This window comes from Fistularia commersonii, chromosome 19 (assembly GCF_037954325.1).
Source record: "Fistularia commersonii isolate RoL2024-O1a breed Wild chromosome 19, RoL_Fcom_v1.0, whole genome shotgun sequence".
NCBI classification, from domain to species: domain Eukaryota; kingdom Metazoa; phylum Chordata; class Actinopteri; order Syngnathiformes; family Fistulariidae; genus Fistularia; species Fistularia commersonii.
In genome coordinates, this window is record NC_141302.1 from 5,841,555 (window position 1) to 5,860,685 (window position 19,131).

The window sequence follows — 19,131 nt, forward strand, 5'->3', positions numbered from 1 at the left end:
CTTCATGCACACGTACATAACTGCAAGCCATGGCTGTCTTGTTGCATGTTTATGATGAGTATTTCTTCTCTCAGGTGCCAAGTGTGAGATTGACATAGATGAGTGTGACTCTGCTCCTTGCCAAAATGAAGGCCTGTGTAAGGATGGCATGGGAGAATTCCAGTGCCAATGCAAGGCAGGATTTTTGGGTGAGGAACGCCTTGCAGTCTGGAGAGTAATGAGAAAGGTTTAAAATAATGATAAACCAGCATGATCATTTCCAGATTTCGGCTGTGGGAATTTCCCTCAAAGATGGGAAAACAATAACTTTTCCATTTATTAAATGAAAATGTAAAGACCAGCTACATTCTATGTCTGCGAATGTTCCACCTCAGTAGTGTCTGTGCCATATAATCATAAGACCTCATCTGGTTTTGTATTGGCCTATAGGCTGTGATTTTTTCAGACTTATGTTGACACGTATGCTTCACAGAGCACCAGAGAAAAAAGGAATATAGAACAAGTTTTTGTGGTTAATCTGTTATCTCTGCCCTATACCAGGCTCTCTGTGTGAAGTAGAGGTGAACGAATGTGTCTCGTCCCCGTGTCTGAATGAAGGCGTCTGCGTAGATGAGGTCAACAAATTCACTTGCAGTTGTGCCGACGGTTTCACAGGTTAGCCAGGATTACTGTATTTCAATTTTTGATCAGCACAGTAAGTATTACGTTGATCTGTTGATTTTCGCACATATCAATAACGACAGGCTTATGAAGCCAACTGCATTTGCTATATATATTTTAAACATTATGAATATATATGTGAATACTGTAATTTCTGGACTATGCGGCTTAAAAAATGATGTAGCTCGTTTGGGGATTTTTTTCGGGGCTAGGGAGCTTCATACTGCCAAAACATTTAGCCTCGTCACATTGGACCAATTAAATTACTGTGAAATTCTGAGGCTGTCCAATTCCGACACAACTTTAGACAACTGTAATAGTTTTAGTGTGCAGGAGAAAGACGAAGATAGCGATCAGCTGGAGTAGGACAAAGCGGAGATAGAAAATAGATGGATGGATGGACTTTTCCTTGTGTTATTAAGTATTCATTTTTTTCATCAGTGTTACAGGCACTGTTCGTAAAAAAGGCATCTCAAGTACGTATTTGTGGATGTTACCAGTATGTATCGGTGTAACATCTATGTATGTAAATATCTCATGTTACAACATGGACACTAGAGAAGTGCAGCCTATATATGTAAACATATATTTATTTATTCATTTTTAGCAGGTGTGGCTTATATTCAGGTGCGCACAATAGTCTGGAAATTACGGTACATTTTTTTAAATTTTATACAACATATGTGGATGTTTTATTTATTTTATGCATTCGATATTTCTACAGGATATCGCTGTGAATTGGAGATAAATGAATGTTTATCCAACCCCTGTGTGAACGGAGGTGTGTGCGAGGACTTGATGGCGGGCTACACCTGTAACTGTGCCGCTGGCTTCTCGGGGGATCGCTGTGAGATCGACATCGATGAGTGTTACAGCACCCCCTGCTTAAATGGAGCTTCATGTGTGGATGCTGTCAACAATTTTAGGTGATAATTATTTTTTTTTATAAGCTTCCTTTTAATATTTGACCGATGATGTCTGATGTAAAAATCAAATGCACAAATGTTTGTTTTAATCAGAAACACTCATTCTGCTATTCATCCACAGCGGAAAGACCTTTTTTGAAGTCTTGCTTTTCACTTGATGCATATCTTAAAGCCAATTGGAGAGTATTGGTCGAAACATCAGTTTTAGGAGTTTGTTAGTATGAAAACTGAAATAGGAGCCTCTGTTTTATTGCTGAATATAAATCACTTTAACACCCACATGTACACAATAATAAATAGAATCATATATTTGTCGCATGTCACTAGATCTCAAATAGCAGGGAACGAAAGCAGCTGCGTTGCATTGTGTAAAAACAAAATGCATTTCCCTTCTACGTCCTAGATGTGAATGTGTAAAGGGCTACCGTGGCCGGCTTTGTGAGGTGGATGTGGATGAGTGTGACCCTAACCCCTGTGTGAACGGGGCCAGCTGCCTGGATGGTTTGGGGTCCTACACCTGCCGCTGCCTTCCTGGGTTCAACGGAACCAGGTGTGAGACAGGTACTATAGGACAGACAATGTATCACCATGGCAACTATCAAAAAGGAGAATGAAAAAGATAAATCGCTGATCGTAATAACATTAGTTCTGAATTGCTGTGTTGAATTCAATGAAGTCAAACATGGGAACAATAGAAGAAACTGAAATATTTTTCCGATTTGTCTCGCTAGAGATGTCTCCTGCCTTTAACCTGGACTTTGAGGTGTCAGGAATCCACGGTTATGTGATGATGGATGGAGTAATGCCAGCTCTAACAGAGATCACATGCACTTTCTGGATGAAGTCATCCGATACGACCAACTATGGCACACCTGTCTCATACGCTGTGGACGGCAGTGACAATGCCTTCCTTCTCATAGACTACAATGGGTCAGTGACAGATCGCAAGATTCACTTATACACCCCTTTTCAGATACAAGGACTGAGGTCTGTGGATAAGAAACATGAACAAATTCAGAAAAAGATGAGAGTCCCTGGAATTGATAAATGTCTCTTACCCATTCATACCGCTTTTTAGCACAGTCTCCATTGTCAAAACAATCAAAACAGGGACCAGATAGAAAAAAAAAACAACCTAAAATATTCCAAATGCTCCCTCATCTCAGGGATGCTCCTTTAGTCTGCCTTATACATGTGAAAGGGCCACCTATTTTAATTTTTTTTCTTTGTACCCCTTTACCTTTTGCATGTCTTAGTTTGAATATTTTCTTTCTGCTGCCTGACATTCTTACAGGTGGGTGCTCTATGTGAACGGTAAGGAGCGAATTACTGACTGTCCTGCAGTAAATACAGGTAACTGGTACCACATCGGGGTGTCCTGGAGGAGCTGGGATGGAGACTGGAGAATCTACATCAACGGGAAGCCCTCAGATGGAGGCAAAGGCCTGTCAGTTGGCACCACTATCCCAGGTGTAGTGCTATCCTCAGCTTGGTCCCTTTTCCACCAAGATACATATTTTACAGAATGAAACACTGTGTTGTAGCAAGTGAGATGCCTCACTTCTTGAATTCATGTGTTAGTCTTATATGAAGCGTAGCATTATGTTAACAGGCCATTATCGATGATAGTGGTTAACCTCAGCGCTTTTTCGTGGGTCTTGCAGGTGGGGGGGCGCTGGTTCTTGGTCAGGACCAGGACCAGAGAGGTGAGGGTTTCAACCCTGTGGAATCCTTCGTTGGCTCCATCAGCCAACTCCACATCTGGGACAGTGTCCTCACACCACAGCAGGTAACAATTTCATTGTAACAGCAATGTTTCAGTGACAATAACAAGCATTCTGATTCTGATTCATTCTGGTTCCGATACAATGGAGAATCACAGTGCCCCTTTAAAATACTGTTTACTGGTATTGACAGCTATGGAACAGAAAAACAGAACAATCAAAAAAAAAAAACATTTTTGTACGTAAGTTATTTTGTATCCACTCACATTCTCCTCTTCTGGTTGTACATATGATATATTTCAGATCAAGGTCCTGTCGAGCAGCTGTCCAGCCTCACACGTGGCCCACAGAGGAAACGTTCTTGCCTGGCCAGACTTCCTGAATGGGGCAATGGGCCGTGTTAAAGTAAACCTCAATAGCATTTTTTGTGCAGGTAAGGCTGTTCTACACGCACAATCATGAACTTCAAAGTGTCCCTTAGCATATAGACCTTTTAAATAAACACTTTTCATATAGCATATGTTTATACTTTCAGCCTTTCGCATTGCATCTTCTAAAAACAACACGTTCATGGTTTTATTTGGAATTGTAGCAGTCATGTTATATCCTGTCTGCAACACCTTAGAACTATGTATGCTCTCTCCAGACTGTCCAAAGCTAGAAAGCGCCGTGCCCCACCTTCACGCCTCCAATGTGGAAGTGAGCCCCGGTGCCCAGGTCCAGCTGTCCTGCGATCCCGGCTTCTACCTTGTAGGGGAGCCAGTGCTACAGTGTCAAAATAAAGGAGAATGGAGCCATCCTCTTCCCCACTGTGAACGTAAAGTGCACACATGAAACTACAGATTCATATTCATTTCTCCTACCTGTTTTTTTGAAGGCAGAAAAGGAACATACTTTTTATTCAGTTTCACCTATTTTCAATACACCGTAATATTGGGACTCGTCACCTTGTGATCACAAAAATGTTTTTCCAGTCCTTTGAACTTTAGTTTCAAAATTACACTGTTTTACACTCACAGACTGAAACCCAGGAATTACATTTGTCGTTTACAAGAATAATAGCCCATATCCATAACTTACAAATAAGGAACCTTTAATCTGGCACAGGTGTGTCTTGCGGGCCTCCTCATCCTCTGGAGAACGGGATGTTTGAGGGGACGGACTTCCATGCCGGTAGTTCAGTCGTCTACCAGTGTAATGATGGTTTTTACCTGCTCGGAGATGCCAAGGTACACTGCACCAATAGCGGCAAATGGGGAGGAAATGCACCAGCCTGTCTAGGTAATGCATAATGAAAACATTTTCAAGATATAATAACAGATGTGCATTGATTTTGTGTCACTTCAAATCAGTGTTATTCACATGACTGAATGAGAATTTTTTTTTTAAATATCAAGTGTTTAGAACTAGTATCTTCTCTGCCATTTTGCTGTGGTGTTGTTTTAGATGTCGACGAGTGTGCACTGGGATCCGACTGTGATAGTCACGCAAGATGTCAAAACACCGAGGGCTCGTACACCTGCTCCTGTGTCCACCCGTACAGTGGCAACGGCAAGAATTGCACAGGTAAATACCCCAAATTTTTTAATTCTTGGTCAAATAATGTTTTTCTGTTTATGAATGAAACATCTTGAATCTATTTAAAACAGAGCCGGTGAAATGTCCGAACCCTGGATCTCCTGAGTTCGGCCTCAGAGATGGAAGCAACTTCCTGATGGGCAGTGAAGTTGCGTTTGGCTGTGACAGTGGCTACGAACTGATTGGCCCTTCTCGCTTGCATTGCCTGGAAACAGGAAGCTGGGATCATCCTTCACCATTCTGCAGAGGTAAGTAGTTGTTTGTCATGTCAACACAGTTGACACAGAGTAACAGTTTTGCTGTGCGCACTGTTTGCTGTGAAAACATTTGAAGTAACACAGATTTGTTTGAGTTTACGTTTGTCTCGAAGTATCACCTCGACCATAAGTATTTCCATAGATACTGTCACATGAGAATGAGCATAGCCACTACAAGACATAAAAGTGTAGTCGCGGTAAATATTCCCAAACAAATACAGGAACGATGGTTAGCTGAAGGTCTGGAATACAGTCTATGTTTGAGGTCATCAAAGTTCATATGTCCAGAGACATTTCTCTGGATAAAGACCTAATGTGGCGCTCAAGGAAACTTTTACAAGCACTTCCAATACAATTGATGTAAATTTTTATGTATGCTTATTTGAACTTTTTTTGTCAAACCTCTTAGCGGTCTTTGGATAAATTTAGTTCTAAACACTTATGATTTGTCCTGGTACGTTATGGTATTTCTCATTACAATTCAGGCTGTTCGTACACATTTGTCACATTTTAAAAGCTATGACTTTATAACAAGGCATAAAACTAATTGGAAATAGCTTCAATAAGCTAAAAAAAGGACTAAAAAGGATCAGAATACCACATGGCCTAAAACAACTCAGATTGTAAATTGCCTTGGATTAACAATACATAAACACCATTTTCATACATTTGTACATATAAAAGCTACAGATATGTTCAGAAACACCATTGCGTGCACACTTCATAAACATATCTTTTACAATGTAATCGAACTTTGCGTACCTGTCAACCCCAGCACCTCCATATTGGCTCGAAGCTAGATACATCCTTCCTGAGAGAAAATGTAACAGACTTAATTATCCATCCTCTACTGCTTATCCTGCACTCCGGGTCTGATAGAACCTAACCCAGTTGTCATAGGGCAATGGATGGGGTACACCCTGGATACCAGTCAATAGCAGGGCTTACATACAAAGACAGATAACATTTGCTCACTCATTCGGGGCAATTTTCCCAATTAACCTGCTGCATGTGGACTGTGGGAGAAAACGGAGGAAACCCACGCAGACAGAACATGCAACTCCACACAGAAAGGTTCCCTTGTCAAAATCAAACCAGGGTCCCTCAGGCTGTTCAGGTCGAAGCACTAACCACCGCGCCACCCCAGACTTAATCAGATTCCCTTATATCTGCTGTGTTTAATACATCTTGGCAATTCAATCATTTATGTTTCATTTCTATTTGGATATCTCATGACAAGGGACATCAAACTATCCATTACTAATTGTGTTGTGATGTTGCACTCCAGCCCTCTCTTGCCCGACACCATCTGTCCCAGAGAACTCCAGCATGAAGGGTAGCAACTTTACCTATGGAAGCAAGGTGACTTTCAGGTATCATTTGAAGTCCCTGTGATGCTATATTGTTTTGAAGCCAAAATGAAGCCTTTATAGATTTGAGAAAAAAGAAACTAGAGAAAACATTAAAGATTTTGTGTCTTTTTTTCAGCTGTCTGGATGGTTTCCTGCCCCAGATTCCCTACGAGTTCCATTGTCTTGCTAGTCTTAGGTGGAGCGGTACGCCACCAAACTGCTACCCAGTGACCTGCAGGGTCCCTCCAGCTGTGGACAATGCAGATTACACCCTTGACACAAACACATACCAGTCCATCGTCAAATACACTTGCGCTGAAGGATACAGGTATGAGTACATTATTTACAATTGAACCGTTCAGTTAAGAAGTAAAATCAAAAATTGAGTTTACAATTTAATTCTTCAGACAGGCTTTTGGAGGTTTTGAGAACTAGCAACATCACCTACCTATGTATATAGTTTGATTTTATGAATAACATTTAGAATCAAGTATTAATCAAGCCTCGTCACATACCGACGCATTGAACACCCCTTACTTGACGTTTTTCGATGCACCTGGAGAAGCATCTACATGTCCGCTGCAGGATCAGTGGGTGAATGCAATTTCTCAAATTTTGAGCAGAAAGATATGGAAAATACAAACTCTGCTTCTATTTTGGTTGAGTTTCCGGAAAGATATTGATTTTGATATAGACACGATGCTCCATAGAAATGTGACAGGAAACAGGTTTCCAATGTGTTGGTGTGTGACACTCAGGGAAGAGTTCTCCATTCGTGACGCAGTTGACACATTGGGATGAGAACTTGTACATAAATTAAGTATTTTGTTGGTGCAAAGACCACAGGGCTCCATGGAAGTGGTTTGTGAAGCGACGGGGGAATGGAGCAGGCCTGTCCCCCGCTGTGTGAATGTCCTATGCAGTGACCCCCCTGCCCTGAGAGATGCCACGACTGTGGGAGATAACTATGAGCTGGGGAACAAGGTCTACTATGTCTGCAAAGATGGGTAAATAGGGCTGCTGTCTCACAACACATGTTATTCTACTTTTGACTACTGAAAGTGTTAAAATGTCAAACTCTGATGCTGTGGTGTAGTCATACAAGGGACAGCAAAACAAAATTGTTTCAAAAATTATGTTTCTATGTGTAAACAGGAAAGCATGTTAAACCTCCACAAATTCAAAAACACCAGGCTTTACAGGGAAATGTCCAGGCTTCTCTTAAACACTCAAAGCTTCCAATACCCATGCAAAAATATGCCAACACTATGATTTCTGTTTGTGATTAGAGGCAACTTTCCTTCCCTTCACTAATATCTCGGTCTATTTGACAGCTATACTCTAATTGGCCCAGAAACAAGACAATGTCTGCCAAGTGGTGAATGGAGTGAAAGCTCTGCCCAGTGTGTCCCCCTCTCTTGTGGCCCTCCTCCTGCCATTGACCATGCAGAGCCCTATGAGAGCCACCAGCTATTTGGAGACACTGCAAACTACTATTGCACTGATGGATACACTGCTAGCAATAACTCCAAAATGATATGTAATGCTCAGGGTGTGTGGGCCCCCCCTGATGGATTACAGGCACCCCGCTGCATAGCAAACTTCTGCCTACGCCCGCCTGACCTCGTCCATGCCATCTTAGATTCAGTCAACAAACCTAAATATGCAAGTAACACTGAGGTGAGCTATAAATGTGAAGAGGGCTTCATGCTAAACACCACAGCAACACTGAGGTGCCTGATGGGAGGAGAGTGGGAGCCTTCACCGTACGATATTGGCTGTGTGCCGGTGAGGTGCTCCCGGCCGGATAGCATCGATCGAGGGTATGTGAGTGGAACAAACTACAGTTTTGGAGCTATTGTGGCGTACAGCTGCAATAAAGGTTTCCTGATCCACGGGGAGAAAAGAAGGATGTGCAAGGCCAATGGAGAGTGGGGAGGAGTTCTCCCCACATGTTCCCCTGTGATCTGCAGTGCCCCACCTATACTCAGGAATGGATACATGGTAAGTCACCCGGATTGATAGAGGTTACAAATAGAATAGGACATAGAAGTTTTCTTTCTTAGTATTGTAATATAATCTTGCAAAATTCTAGTTATTGCACATTTGATGGTAAATATGTTTGGTTTCACTTTCCTCTCTTTTGTCCTTCTCTAGGTCAGAGGTAGATTCACCTTCGCCAGCAAAGTGATATATGCCTGTAATGCAGGCTACAGACTCATTGGTCGTCCAGAGCGAATTTGCCAAGCCAACAAGCAGTGGTCCAACAATGATCCCCCCAGCTGTGTTCCTTTGACCTGTGAACCTCCTCCTGACATCATTCATGGACGTTACCGGGGCTCTGAGTTCCAGGTGGGACGCAAAGTAGAGTATATCTGTGATGAGGGTTACGAGCTGCACGGGGATGCCATCTGGACCTGTCTGAAGTACGGAAGGTGGGATAAGATGAGACGTCCACGCTGCTCACCTGTGCAGTGTCCAGAGCCACCGTTGGAAGAAAACCACCTTGTTCTAAAGAGCGTGGACTCTGAATCAGCAACAGTGGAATTATCCTGCGAGGACGGCTACGTCCTGGATGGGGCTCGGATCCTCCGCTGCACGCCTTCCCAAGAGTGGAACGACACCTTTCCTGTGTGCAAACAGGTCTTTTGTGGTTCACTACCTGAGGTATCATTTGGGGGCCCTTCCTCATCCATACCCCCATTTCCATTCAGCTCTGTGGTGACTTACACGTGCATGGGTGGCTTTACTTTACGGAAAGAAAGCTCTTTGTCCTGTTTGGCCAACGGGCAGTGGAGTAAACCTCACCCGGAGTGTATTCCTGTTGAGTGTCCTCAGCCTGTGGAAGTGTCTAATGGCATTGTTGATGTTCAGGGTCTGATGTATCTCAGCAAGGCCTTGTATAGTTGCAAGACTGGATATAATTTAGTGGGGAACTCTACTGTCCTCTGTGGAGAAAAGGGACTCTGGATTGGAGGGGTGCCTTCCTGCCACCCAACGGAGTGTCCTATCCCCAAACAGACAGTCAATGGAAAAGTTGTTTACACAAAACTCCAATTTGGTCATAGTGCCATCTACTCGTGCCGCCGTGGTTACCGCCTACAAGGCCCAGAGTCTCTGAATTGCCAACCTAGTGGGGAATGGGATTCCGAGCCACCTAACTGTGTGCAGATCTCCTGCACCCCACCCCAGCCTATAGAAAATGGCTTTGTAGAGGGTCAAGATCACAGTTTTGGCGTTACAATTTTCTACAGCTGCTTTCCTGGCTTTCAGCTGGTAGGTCAGGACCACCTAACATGTGAGGAGTTTGGCTGGTCAAGTGCTGTTCCTGTGTGTGTGCCATCTGACTGTGGCCTGCCTCCTCACATCGACTTTGGGGACTATGTTCGGGTAGTGGAGAAAGGAGGAGGCTCTAATTCTGGGACATTGGTCTCCACCATGGATCTGAGCTTCCTTCATGGGACGTTGATCGAGTACCGTTGCCACACAGGTTATGACCTCACGACCCCAACCAGATTGGTGTGTCTTGAGGATGGAGCCTGGAATGGGACAGCGCCATCATGCGTCCCAGCCGAATGTGAGACCCCACCTAACCCAGAGCACGGCTGGGTTAATGTGACAGACACCTCCCTTGGCAGTATGGTCAAATATACTTGTGAGGGAGGATATGAGCTGAGGGGAGAGCCTGTCAGGCAGTGTCTGTCAGGTCGACTATGGACCAATGAAGCTCCAGTCTGTCAGCCTGTTTCATGTGGTGACCCGGGGACTATATCTAATGGCACAGTTCTTGGATTTGCTTTTGTGTATCCCAAGGTTCTACGCTACGAGTGTCACCCTGGATTTGTCCTCAAGGGTAGTGACACGATTGTTTGCCAGGCTGATGGAAAATGGAACGGACCAAAACCATGGTGTGTGCCGGTGTCATGCGGTGCCCCTAAAATACCCAGTGACATTACATTTAAGGGTGAAGACTATACCTTCAGCAAGGAGATTGAACTGATTTGTCAGCCTGGTTTCCTGTTGAAAGGGAAATCTGTCAGCATTTGTCAAGCTGATGGCACCTGGAGTCATGAGTATCCTGTCTGCATCCTCGCCCGCTGTGAGAAACCCTCTTCGATACCCAACGGCCGTGTGCTGGGGTCAGAGTTCGGCCTCAACAGTAAAGTCAAATACGAATGTGACGAAGGATATACTATCAACGGAGATGATACTCGAATTTGTCAATCGGATGGCCTCTGGGACAAACCCGTACCTCGCTGCGATATTGTCAGTTGTGATCCACCGGAAGACATCAGCCACGGCTTCCTGAACGGCTCCAGCTTCAATTACAATGACATAGTGGAGTACGTCTGCTTCGACGGTTATGAAGTAATCGGCGATCCCATCCTGCAATGCTCTGCACAAGGCCTGTGGGAAGGCAATGTGCCTCAGTGCCGTCCCTGTCTCTGTCCACTCCCTGTGTTGAAATTCGGGGTGGTCCTCGGCCGCAACCGTGCCTGCGGAGACCGACTGCACTTCCAATGTGACGACGGATACAAGCTCCTTGGTCCCTCTCAGGCAACGTGTGAGAGGGGAGGCGTGTGGAGCCCCGGCGTGCCTGTGTGTGGTCGGGGGAGGTGCAGTGCCGCTCCGCCTACAGTTCGTAATGCTGTGATGCAGGGCGGCATTGCCACCTTTCCGGACATGATTATATACAGGTGTCGACCTGGCTATCAGCCAAAGGGGAACCCTCACCTCTCCTGCGGAAGAGATGGTAGATGGGGTGAACCGAGAATCAGTTGTGATCCTCTGAGTTGTGGGAAGCCGCCAGCTGTAGCTCATGCGCGGGTGGTGGGAGATGACTTCACCTTCCCGAACCAGATCAAGTACAGGTGATTATAATTATTTCTTACTTTTGTATGCAAAACCACTTCTTCCATCATCTCTTATTAACATTGTTTCTTTGCAGTGCCTTTTCCGTTGCTGAATCAAGCTTATGCAACTGTCAGAGTAACAAAATATCCTCAGTCACTTTGTCAATTTAACTGCTAACTTCATGGTTTGACAACCTTAACGATATTTTCAAGGAGACTGTGTTTAGTTGCTGAATTATTTGAATCAAAACGTGAAGTTGATATACTGCGTGAGTTTTCAATATAAAGATAAATATACAAGACGTCTCCGAAAATTAGAATATTGTGATAAAGTTCTTTATCTTCTGTAATGCAATTAAAAAAACAAAAATTACTTTTTTATGATATTCTAATGTTTTGGGATAGGATTTTTGAGTTTTCTTGAGATGTAAGCCATGATCAGCAATATTGAAATAATAAAAAGCTTGCAATATTTCAGTTGATTTGAAATGAATCCAGAATGTATGACATTTTTGTTTTTGTAATTGCATTACTGAAGATAAAGAACTTTATCACAATATTCAAATTTTCTGAGACTGTCCTGTATGTACATATACATATATATATATATATATATATATATGTATATACATAAATGCACAGTGATGGACCAAAATAGCACCATATAGCCTTATATACCATATAGGGTATTTTGTTTATATTAGTTGAAAAGTGTGTTGTACAAAAAAAGCTGCACACGTTAGAAAAATAACTGGAGAGAAACTAGTTAAGTAGTCTTAATCTCTCGTTATATATACTCATGGTATATATGTATTCATAGTTAAGTAGCTTGATAGATACATACACTCAATGCTCTCTTTTTTTAATCGCATTTTCCCCGTCTATCCCCCTCCACTGTCTCGCCCAAGATGTGACGATGGATACGAGCAGGCAACACTGTCAACAACTCTGACCTGCCAGAGTGATGGCACTTGGTCCAAACACAGCATTCGCTGCCGCCCAGCCCCCTGCCTGCTCCCCACCGATCTATCAATCCCCCATGTGATAATCACTGGAAATGAGCTCATCCCTGTTGGAAGCATGATCACCCTGTCCTGTCCACCTGGCTTTTACCTGCAGGGGTCAGCCTTAGCTGAATGTCAGGTATTCTACTCCTTGCCCAGCAAGTCTCCTCTTACCTGAAATCTGGCATTGAATGTGGTTAATCATATATTCTGACTTGTAAGACTAGTATAAGATTATCAGCCAGCCTATCTGATTTATGTTTCTTGATTACCATTCTAATTATTAAAATCAGTGGTCACCATGGCCTTAAATCACCTTATCAGAGATCGTATATCAGCGGCACTTCAGAACTAAAACCATACCATTCTAGAAAATGAAAAGTTAAACCCATATTTCCGTTATTTTCCCTCTCTCTTTGTGTTGTGCGATAAGCTCGGTGGAACCTGGGCTCCAAGCATCTCATCCGTTTCATGTGAGCTAGTGGTGTGCGAAAAGCCTCCTGCTCTACTTAATGGTGTTATGGAGGGAGACAGCTACAACTATGGAGACATTGTTACATACTCTTGCCTGCCCGGCTACGATATGAAGGTACCGCTCATCACATGACACGTATTGTAGAGTTATGATAAAAGGATTTACAGTTCCTCGGTAACTGAGGTCATGTCCCCCAAGGGATGTGTTTACTCTGACTCACTCCACTCCTTCAATCCAGAGCTTTATCTCCAACGCTGTAAAAACAATTTCCCTTTCCTCCTCTGTAATTCTACTTCTAAAACCCTCATCAATGGGCTAATGGCCACCTCTCAGATTACAGTAAGTCACATGACTTCTCCTAAGCCGTGTGTATGACTGACAAAATCACACCCACACAAGGAACTAAGTCACTCTTCCTGATAAAACGTCTACCTGAGCTTTAGAAAATTAATTATGTACGTGTCTCACTGAATAATTAATTTAAAAAAAAAAATAAAAAATGACTACCTTATTTTTAAGTTTATGAAAACCCTATATGCCTCTAGCTTGTTGACTTTTAGTTGTAAGTGTAAATGTTATTCTCTCTTCCACAGGGAGACTCCCTCCTGACCTGCCAGGGAGACAGATCGTGGAGCGGCACTCAGCCATTATGTGTCGGTAGGTGTATCACCGGCTTCAATGGAAACCAAAGGTCTAAAATGTGCCACACCTTTTCATACCAGTTCCACACAGCAAATTTCCATAACCCTATAAAAGAATGATTTCCCGTATCTAACACCTCCTGCCTCTACAAACACATAGATACATATAGGTGATGTTTTCAATAGTTAAAAGCTTTAGAGAAATGCAACGGCTATACTTCACATAATAACATGGGGCGAGGTGTGCGAGGTATAATAATAGGATGGAGTGCGACAACAAAGAGAAACAAGTGCGAGGTATTACACAACTTTCCTGTTAAGCAAGATTCAATGCAGATGCACCGTCGGTGCATGAGAAATCCGGTCGTCTTTTCAACTTTTTGAGCTGGAAGTTATGCGAACATGCCGTACTAGGTTTCATTGCCAGTGTAACATTTAATACTTGAAAACCAGAAGATCCACACTGTTAACTGTTGTCCATTGTCTCCCCAGCTCGATCCTGTGGGTCCACTCCCGTGGTGAAAAATGCAAATGTACAGATGACTGGGGACACATATCTACATAATGCCAGCTTTGTATGTAATGCAGGCCTGCAACTTGTTGGCCCAAAGACTCTAACCTGTTTAGCAAATGGCACATGGAGCCTGCCTGCACCTTCATGTGAAGGTATGGAACAAATGCGGACGCTGCAGACATCTTACCGAAAAAGAAAAACTCTGGCGTTGTAATCATGAAATGCATTTTCCTTAAAGAAGCCCGGGTTTGATTTTCATTTGAAAATGTTTTCTGTTGTCAGTTACTCAAGGCTGCGACAGCCCCAAACAGATGCTGCATGGTAAAGTGCAGGAACACAACCTTATCACAGGGCGTGCTGTGGAGTTTCAGTGTGATAAAGGCTACAACCTGGTGGGAGATTCACTGGTGATGTGTATGGGCGACAATACCTGGAGCTCCACTTTCCCGTTTTGCCAACGTGAGAAACCTTACCTGTATCTCACGCGTGTACATGGACACACCGACATAACAAAATTCAATATCCGAATTACAAGATATGTTCATGTTGTGTGAAACTGGTAAAGTTACACCTCTGTTCCCATTTCCCATTTTGTTATTGCAACATTAAGACTGTACTGTGTACGTAACCAGACAGTTTTAAATGGTTGCTCCATTAGTTTCACAAGAGAGATAGTTACACTTTCTGTGAAACAAGTTGAGTAGACTATGTTTGAACAATGTCCTCTCATCTTATATCAACGGTAAGGAAATTACTATATCAGAGATTTAAATATTCAAAATAATTAACAATTATATTCAAACTGAAACACTACAGTACATTTATTTGTGAAGCAAAATAAGTTTGAGTTTAAATTTAACAATAGAGAAAGCCCTCTCAGTCAATATCAATACAAGGTCTGTGATAATAGAATAAAAGCTAATTTACTTGCAATACAGAGAAATACCATGGATTTGTTTGTGTGTCTTTCAAAAATAATTTTTCTTATCTCAATTTTGTCTTATTAGAACATGTCAGAAACAATATATATGTTGGCCCGTTGTTTTTTTTTTCCACAGTTAAGGCTGAAAATAGCTTATATCATTGCCAAAGTGGTGCTCATTACTTATAATGAATAAATACCTCCCCCCTTTCTGCAGGTTTATTGAAACTATCAGCTTATCATCTAGCAGTTTGTTCAACTGTTCAGAGCCATATCACAGCCAGAGCCAGAAAGCTAAAGTGGCTTTACCTAAGAAAAAGAATTAAAGCAGATAGAATATTGGCCTTAAATTCACAGGAAATACACAAACAAATAACCAGTTAACGTATTTTTTTTCTTCTGATGTAGAATTCCATGTTTAACTGAGAAAATATCTTAAATCATCCAACGAATGACGAATCAATCGGTTATTTTGTGTCCTTTGCAGCCAAGCCTTGCCCACCTCCTCCTGGCTGGAAGGAGATCAGCAGTCGTAACAGATCGCAGGAATTCTATGTCGGGCTGTCAGTACGTGTTACTTGCCCCAAAGGTCAGCAGGTGAAAGGCAGCGGCGCCATCACATGCAGGCCCGATCAGACCTGGACCCCATATAGCTCTGTGTGCGAAAGTAGGTATTCTGTGTAACTTTCAAAGCACCCTTTCGTCTTTTGTTGAAGAGCATCGTGTTCCTGTAAAATGTTGAGTCCAACTCGTACATTTAAAATCCCTAAATATCATTTTTACTCATGTCGTAGAAGATAAAGGTCATCAGTTGAAGTTACCTTTGAGAAATATTTTGTATTTTTGTCCTCAAATAAAACGCCAAATTCATGAGGTACAAATTATGTATTTGATATTGTTCACCTCTGCATGCGCCATCGGAGCTGTACCACATCCCTCTTGTTTCTTGCACGGCTCTGAATGTGAGCTTGAGTACTATGCATTTCTCTTTGTTGTCTTTCTCTCACAAAGCTTTTATCAAAACAAATGAGGCCACATCAAACACTGTCGGTACCCTGTATGCCGGGCTAATTACGGGCACCTCTGCAGCTTCCATGGCAACCATTGTATGACAAATCTCTCATGTTTCTTAAGTGCTCTTGTTCTGAATTTACCAAATGACAGCCACAACGTTGCTATGGCTCAGTGTTTGTATTTGCATGGTCTTTTTTCTCCTCTGTGCATGTGAACTGTGATCTTTAGATGGAAGGGGAATTTCCACTGGCAGAATAATAGTTGAACCACACAGCTGAACTATCTGACACGTGATTTTTTTTTTGCATGAAATGATTTGCCTTCACTGGTAATCATAGGTACAGAAAGCAATTCGGGTTCTGTCATTTAAGATATACAGACTTTTCTCATTGGAACGGACGATTTTGTTCATGTTTTTTCGTTGCTTTATTAGTGGAGAAAAAAATGCAAAAAAAAAAACAAAAACACTCAGGATACCACATAGATACTCTACAAAGCTGACCGATGGCTCAAACTAGAATTTGTCAACGAGTTATTTCTACTTGATGCAAAATTTCCTGTTCTTTGTTAACTGAAAGTCAGTCCTTCCATGTCAGACTTGAAAGTTACGTCACATGGCAAGAGGGACAGATGTGGTAATCTTGACTACAAATCCAACACAGAAACATCTATTAAGGCAAGGCAAAGGTTCAGATGTTGAAAAAGAGGGGGGCACGTTAACAGTCTCAACAAAATGAACCTTCATATTTTCCATGGTATTTCATTGCCGGGTGTTTTCTTTATTACATCTCTTTGGTCAAGCAGGAGCAAATGTGACTGTCGGCTGGTCACTTCAAGCACAAAAATATCAAATCTGAAATCCTAACGCAGAAGACATGGTCTTAGCAGCATCTTTTGAGGCAGAAGAGGTTTAGTAACTGGTGGATCATCCCGTCTGGGCTGTTGTACAGGGGTGTCCTGTGGCCCCCCCCTCCATGTGGCCAATGGGGTGGTGCGGGGGGCAGTGTTCCAGTTCGGGGACGTGGCAGTGTACTCTTGTTTTGGTGGCTACACCATGGAGGGCGTCGGAAGAAGCAGGTGTTTGGAGAACGGCACCTGGACGCCTCCTCCCACATGCAGAGGTAGAGAGTACACTCCTGTGGGTTTGACAGAGGGGACTTTCCTTTTCCCAACACTGCATCATCTGACTTTCCCCTTTCCACATGATGCCATGCAGCTTTTCAGCCTTTCAATTCTCTCCTGGAATGTTAGTGCTTGGCTCAGCAACTTGCTTTTTCCAGAGCAGAGGCTTTCAAAGTCCATGGAGATGGACTTCAAACAAAGCCCCCCCCCCCATTCCCATCACTCAACTTGCCTGCCGTTTGGTGTTCATGGGATCCCGATTATGGGGTTTTACCCTATATATTTACTCAAAAAATAGTGCCAAAATATCTGATATGGTTTAATACAGCACTATCAAAATCCCCGAAGTGCCGAAACACCTTGCCTTACGGCATGAATTTATCCCATTTATTCAGAACTTTGACAAAAAAATATCCCAAAAAGTACTTCAGCTCTTGACCAGGTTTCTAATTGGTACGCACAAACTATTCCAGATTTAGCTCACTGGTAAATTATATAAATTGCTTATGTAACATATTTTCAACTCCTTTCAGAAAGCAAACCTGGCTCTTATGGACCTCCTGGCAAAATACCCTGTTTGAAAACCTCTGTTCAACATAAAGTCAAATGAATTCCTTTAACACTATCTTCTGCAACCCCAGTTGTTTGTATTTGCTTTTTGATCTGGATTTATGGCTCTATATTGATTTTTTTTTTTTTTTTTTTTTTTTTTTTTGACGGTTAGGAAAGGAGAGCAGATAATCATTCAAAAGTAGATCCTCCTCAGAAACTCGAGCTTTAGTGACGGAAGGGCAGATTTTTTATTTATGATGGTCTTGTACGCGACCTAACATTTAATGTGAGTACTTTCTATATCATGGATCCAGCCTCAATATAGCTAAAATACAACTTATAACTTAGTCGAATCTTATCGTGGCAATTGGACTTGATTTTTTACTCCTGATGTTGTCTCACCACTCACCCGAGAGGTGTCATAAGTCCTAATAAATCATTGGTTAATTTCAGGTGTGCAATTGTTGGGCTTTGAGTCAAGCTTTTGTTCAATTTGAGATGGCGTGTTATTTTAATGGGTTAGTCGAGAAGCTACGTTGAATTGTGTTGCTGTTTAACTGTGCGTTTCATTGCATGTGTGTGTGTGTGTGTGTGTGTGTGTGTGTGTGTGTGTGTGTGTGTGTGTCTGTGTCGTCTGGGGAGAACAAAGGTCGAAATTCAAACAAATTGATTTTACAAAACCTCAGAGAAGAAACTCGATGAATCACTTGGGCTGAGGCTCTGGCAGCTGGCAGCGGGGAACCAGTTTTAGTTGTGGATCTGTCAGGGTGGTTCGCAGGGTGCTGACAGATCTTGAATGCATGTCGACGGTCTGGTCCAGGAGTCGGCAACCTTTAACACCCAAAGAGCCATTTGGACCCGGTTTCCACAGAAAAGAAAACACAAGAAGCAGCAATTGCTTTTTGACATCCAAAAATGAATGTACCACTGTATATATTGCTTTTTCTTACCTTTACACTTTGTACAAACAACTATAGTGCGTTGCTTATGAAATACACAAAGTGCTACAGAGAAAATTAAATTTTTATTTATTTAATGAAGACATTTTGAATTCTTGAAAAAATAATGAGGGGTAGCCTATCCTTAAGGGTATTCAAAGCACCAAGGTGCACTGCTGGGGGTTAGACCCGAGGAAGGAAAAGAAGGTTTTTTTTTTTTGTTTTTTTTTTTAAATTAATTAATAAATGTGTTTGTTTTTTTTTAAGAAAAAAAAAGCAACAATGTGAGTTAAATATCTCTTTCAAATGAATTAAGATTCTGAACTTAAATAATCCACGTAGCAAACAAAAGCAAAAAAAATCCCGATACTCTCGTCAGAGGTAAATGCAAATGAATCTGTCCAGGCATCATTAAATGTTCAATTTTTTTCAGATATTTTTCTTTTCTTACATTTCTCCACATATTGCCTACCAGGGGTTGAAAGTCTTGACAAATTGATGGCGTTTTGGCGGGTATACCGGCTTCCGCGAGTGTGACGTTTATTCTGAGCGTCGAAAAATAATAAATCAGATTTTATTTTGTATTTCAAGACCGCAAT

The 19,131-nt window shown here is 42.3% G+C and overlaps 1 protein-coding gene across 2 annotated transcripts in view; it reads left to right on the forward strand.

Annotated features, from left to right (window-relative positions):
* svep1 (sushi, von Willebrand factor type A, EGF and pentraxin domain containing 1) overlaps positions 1-19,131 on the forward strand; it is an 82,810-nt gene that overhangs the window by 59,710 nt on the left and 3,969 nt on the right. Inside the window, exons 22-45 of one of the 2 annotated variants that reach the window (XM_086166424.1) lie at positions 75-188; positions 541-654; positions 1,385-1,586; positions 1,990-2,147; positions 2,318-2,516; positions 2,881-3,056; positions 3,251-3,375; positions 3,614-3,743; positions 3,957-4,127; positions 4,418-4,591; positions 4,757-4,876; positions 4,960-5,136; positions 6,434-6,518; positions 6,634-6,825; positions 7,337-7,504; positions 7,832-8,501; positions 8,655-11,368; positions 12,259-12,493; positions 12,788-12,943; positions 13,423-13,486; positions 13,963-14,136; positions 14,267-14,443; positions 15,394-15,573; positions 16,871-17,041. In XM_086166424.1, the coding sequence (XP_086022550.1) occupies positions 75-188; positions 541-654; positions 1,385-1,586; positions 1,990-2,147; positions 2,318-2,516; positions 2,881-3,056; positions 3,251-3,375; positions 3,614-3,743; positions 3,957-4,127; positions 4,418-4,591; positions 4,757-4,876; positions 4,960-5,136; positions 6,434-6,518; positions 6,634-6,825; positions 7,337-7,504; positions 7,832-8,501; positions 8,655-11,368; positions 12,259-12,493; positions 12,788-12,943; positions 13,423-13,486; positions 13,963-14,136; positions 14,267-14,443; positions 15,394-15,573; positions 16,871-17,041 (6,846 nt within the window). The remainder of the gene's footprint in view (positions 1-74; positions 189-540; positions 655-1,384; positions 1,587-1,989; positions 2,148-2,317; positions 2,517-2,880; positions 3,057-3,250; positions 3,376-3,613; positions 3,744-3,956; positions 4,128-4,417; positions 4,592-4,756; positions 4,877-4,959; positions 5,137-6,433; positions 6,519-6,633; positions 6,826-7,336; positions 7,505-7,831; positions 8,502-8,654; positions 11,369-12,258; positions 12,494-12,787; positions 12,944-13,422; positions 13,487-13,962; positions 14,137-14,266; positions 14,444-15,393; positions 15,574-16,870; positions 17,042-19,131) is intronic. The other variant, XM_086166425.1, reaches the window with a different exon arrangement.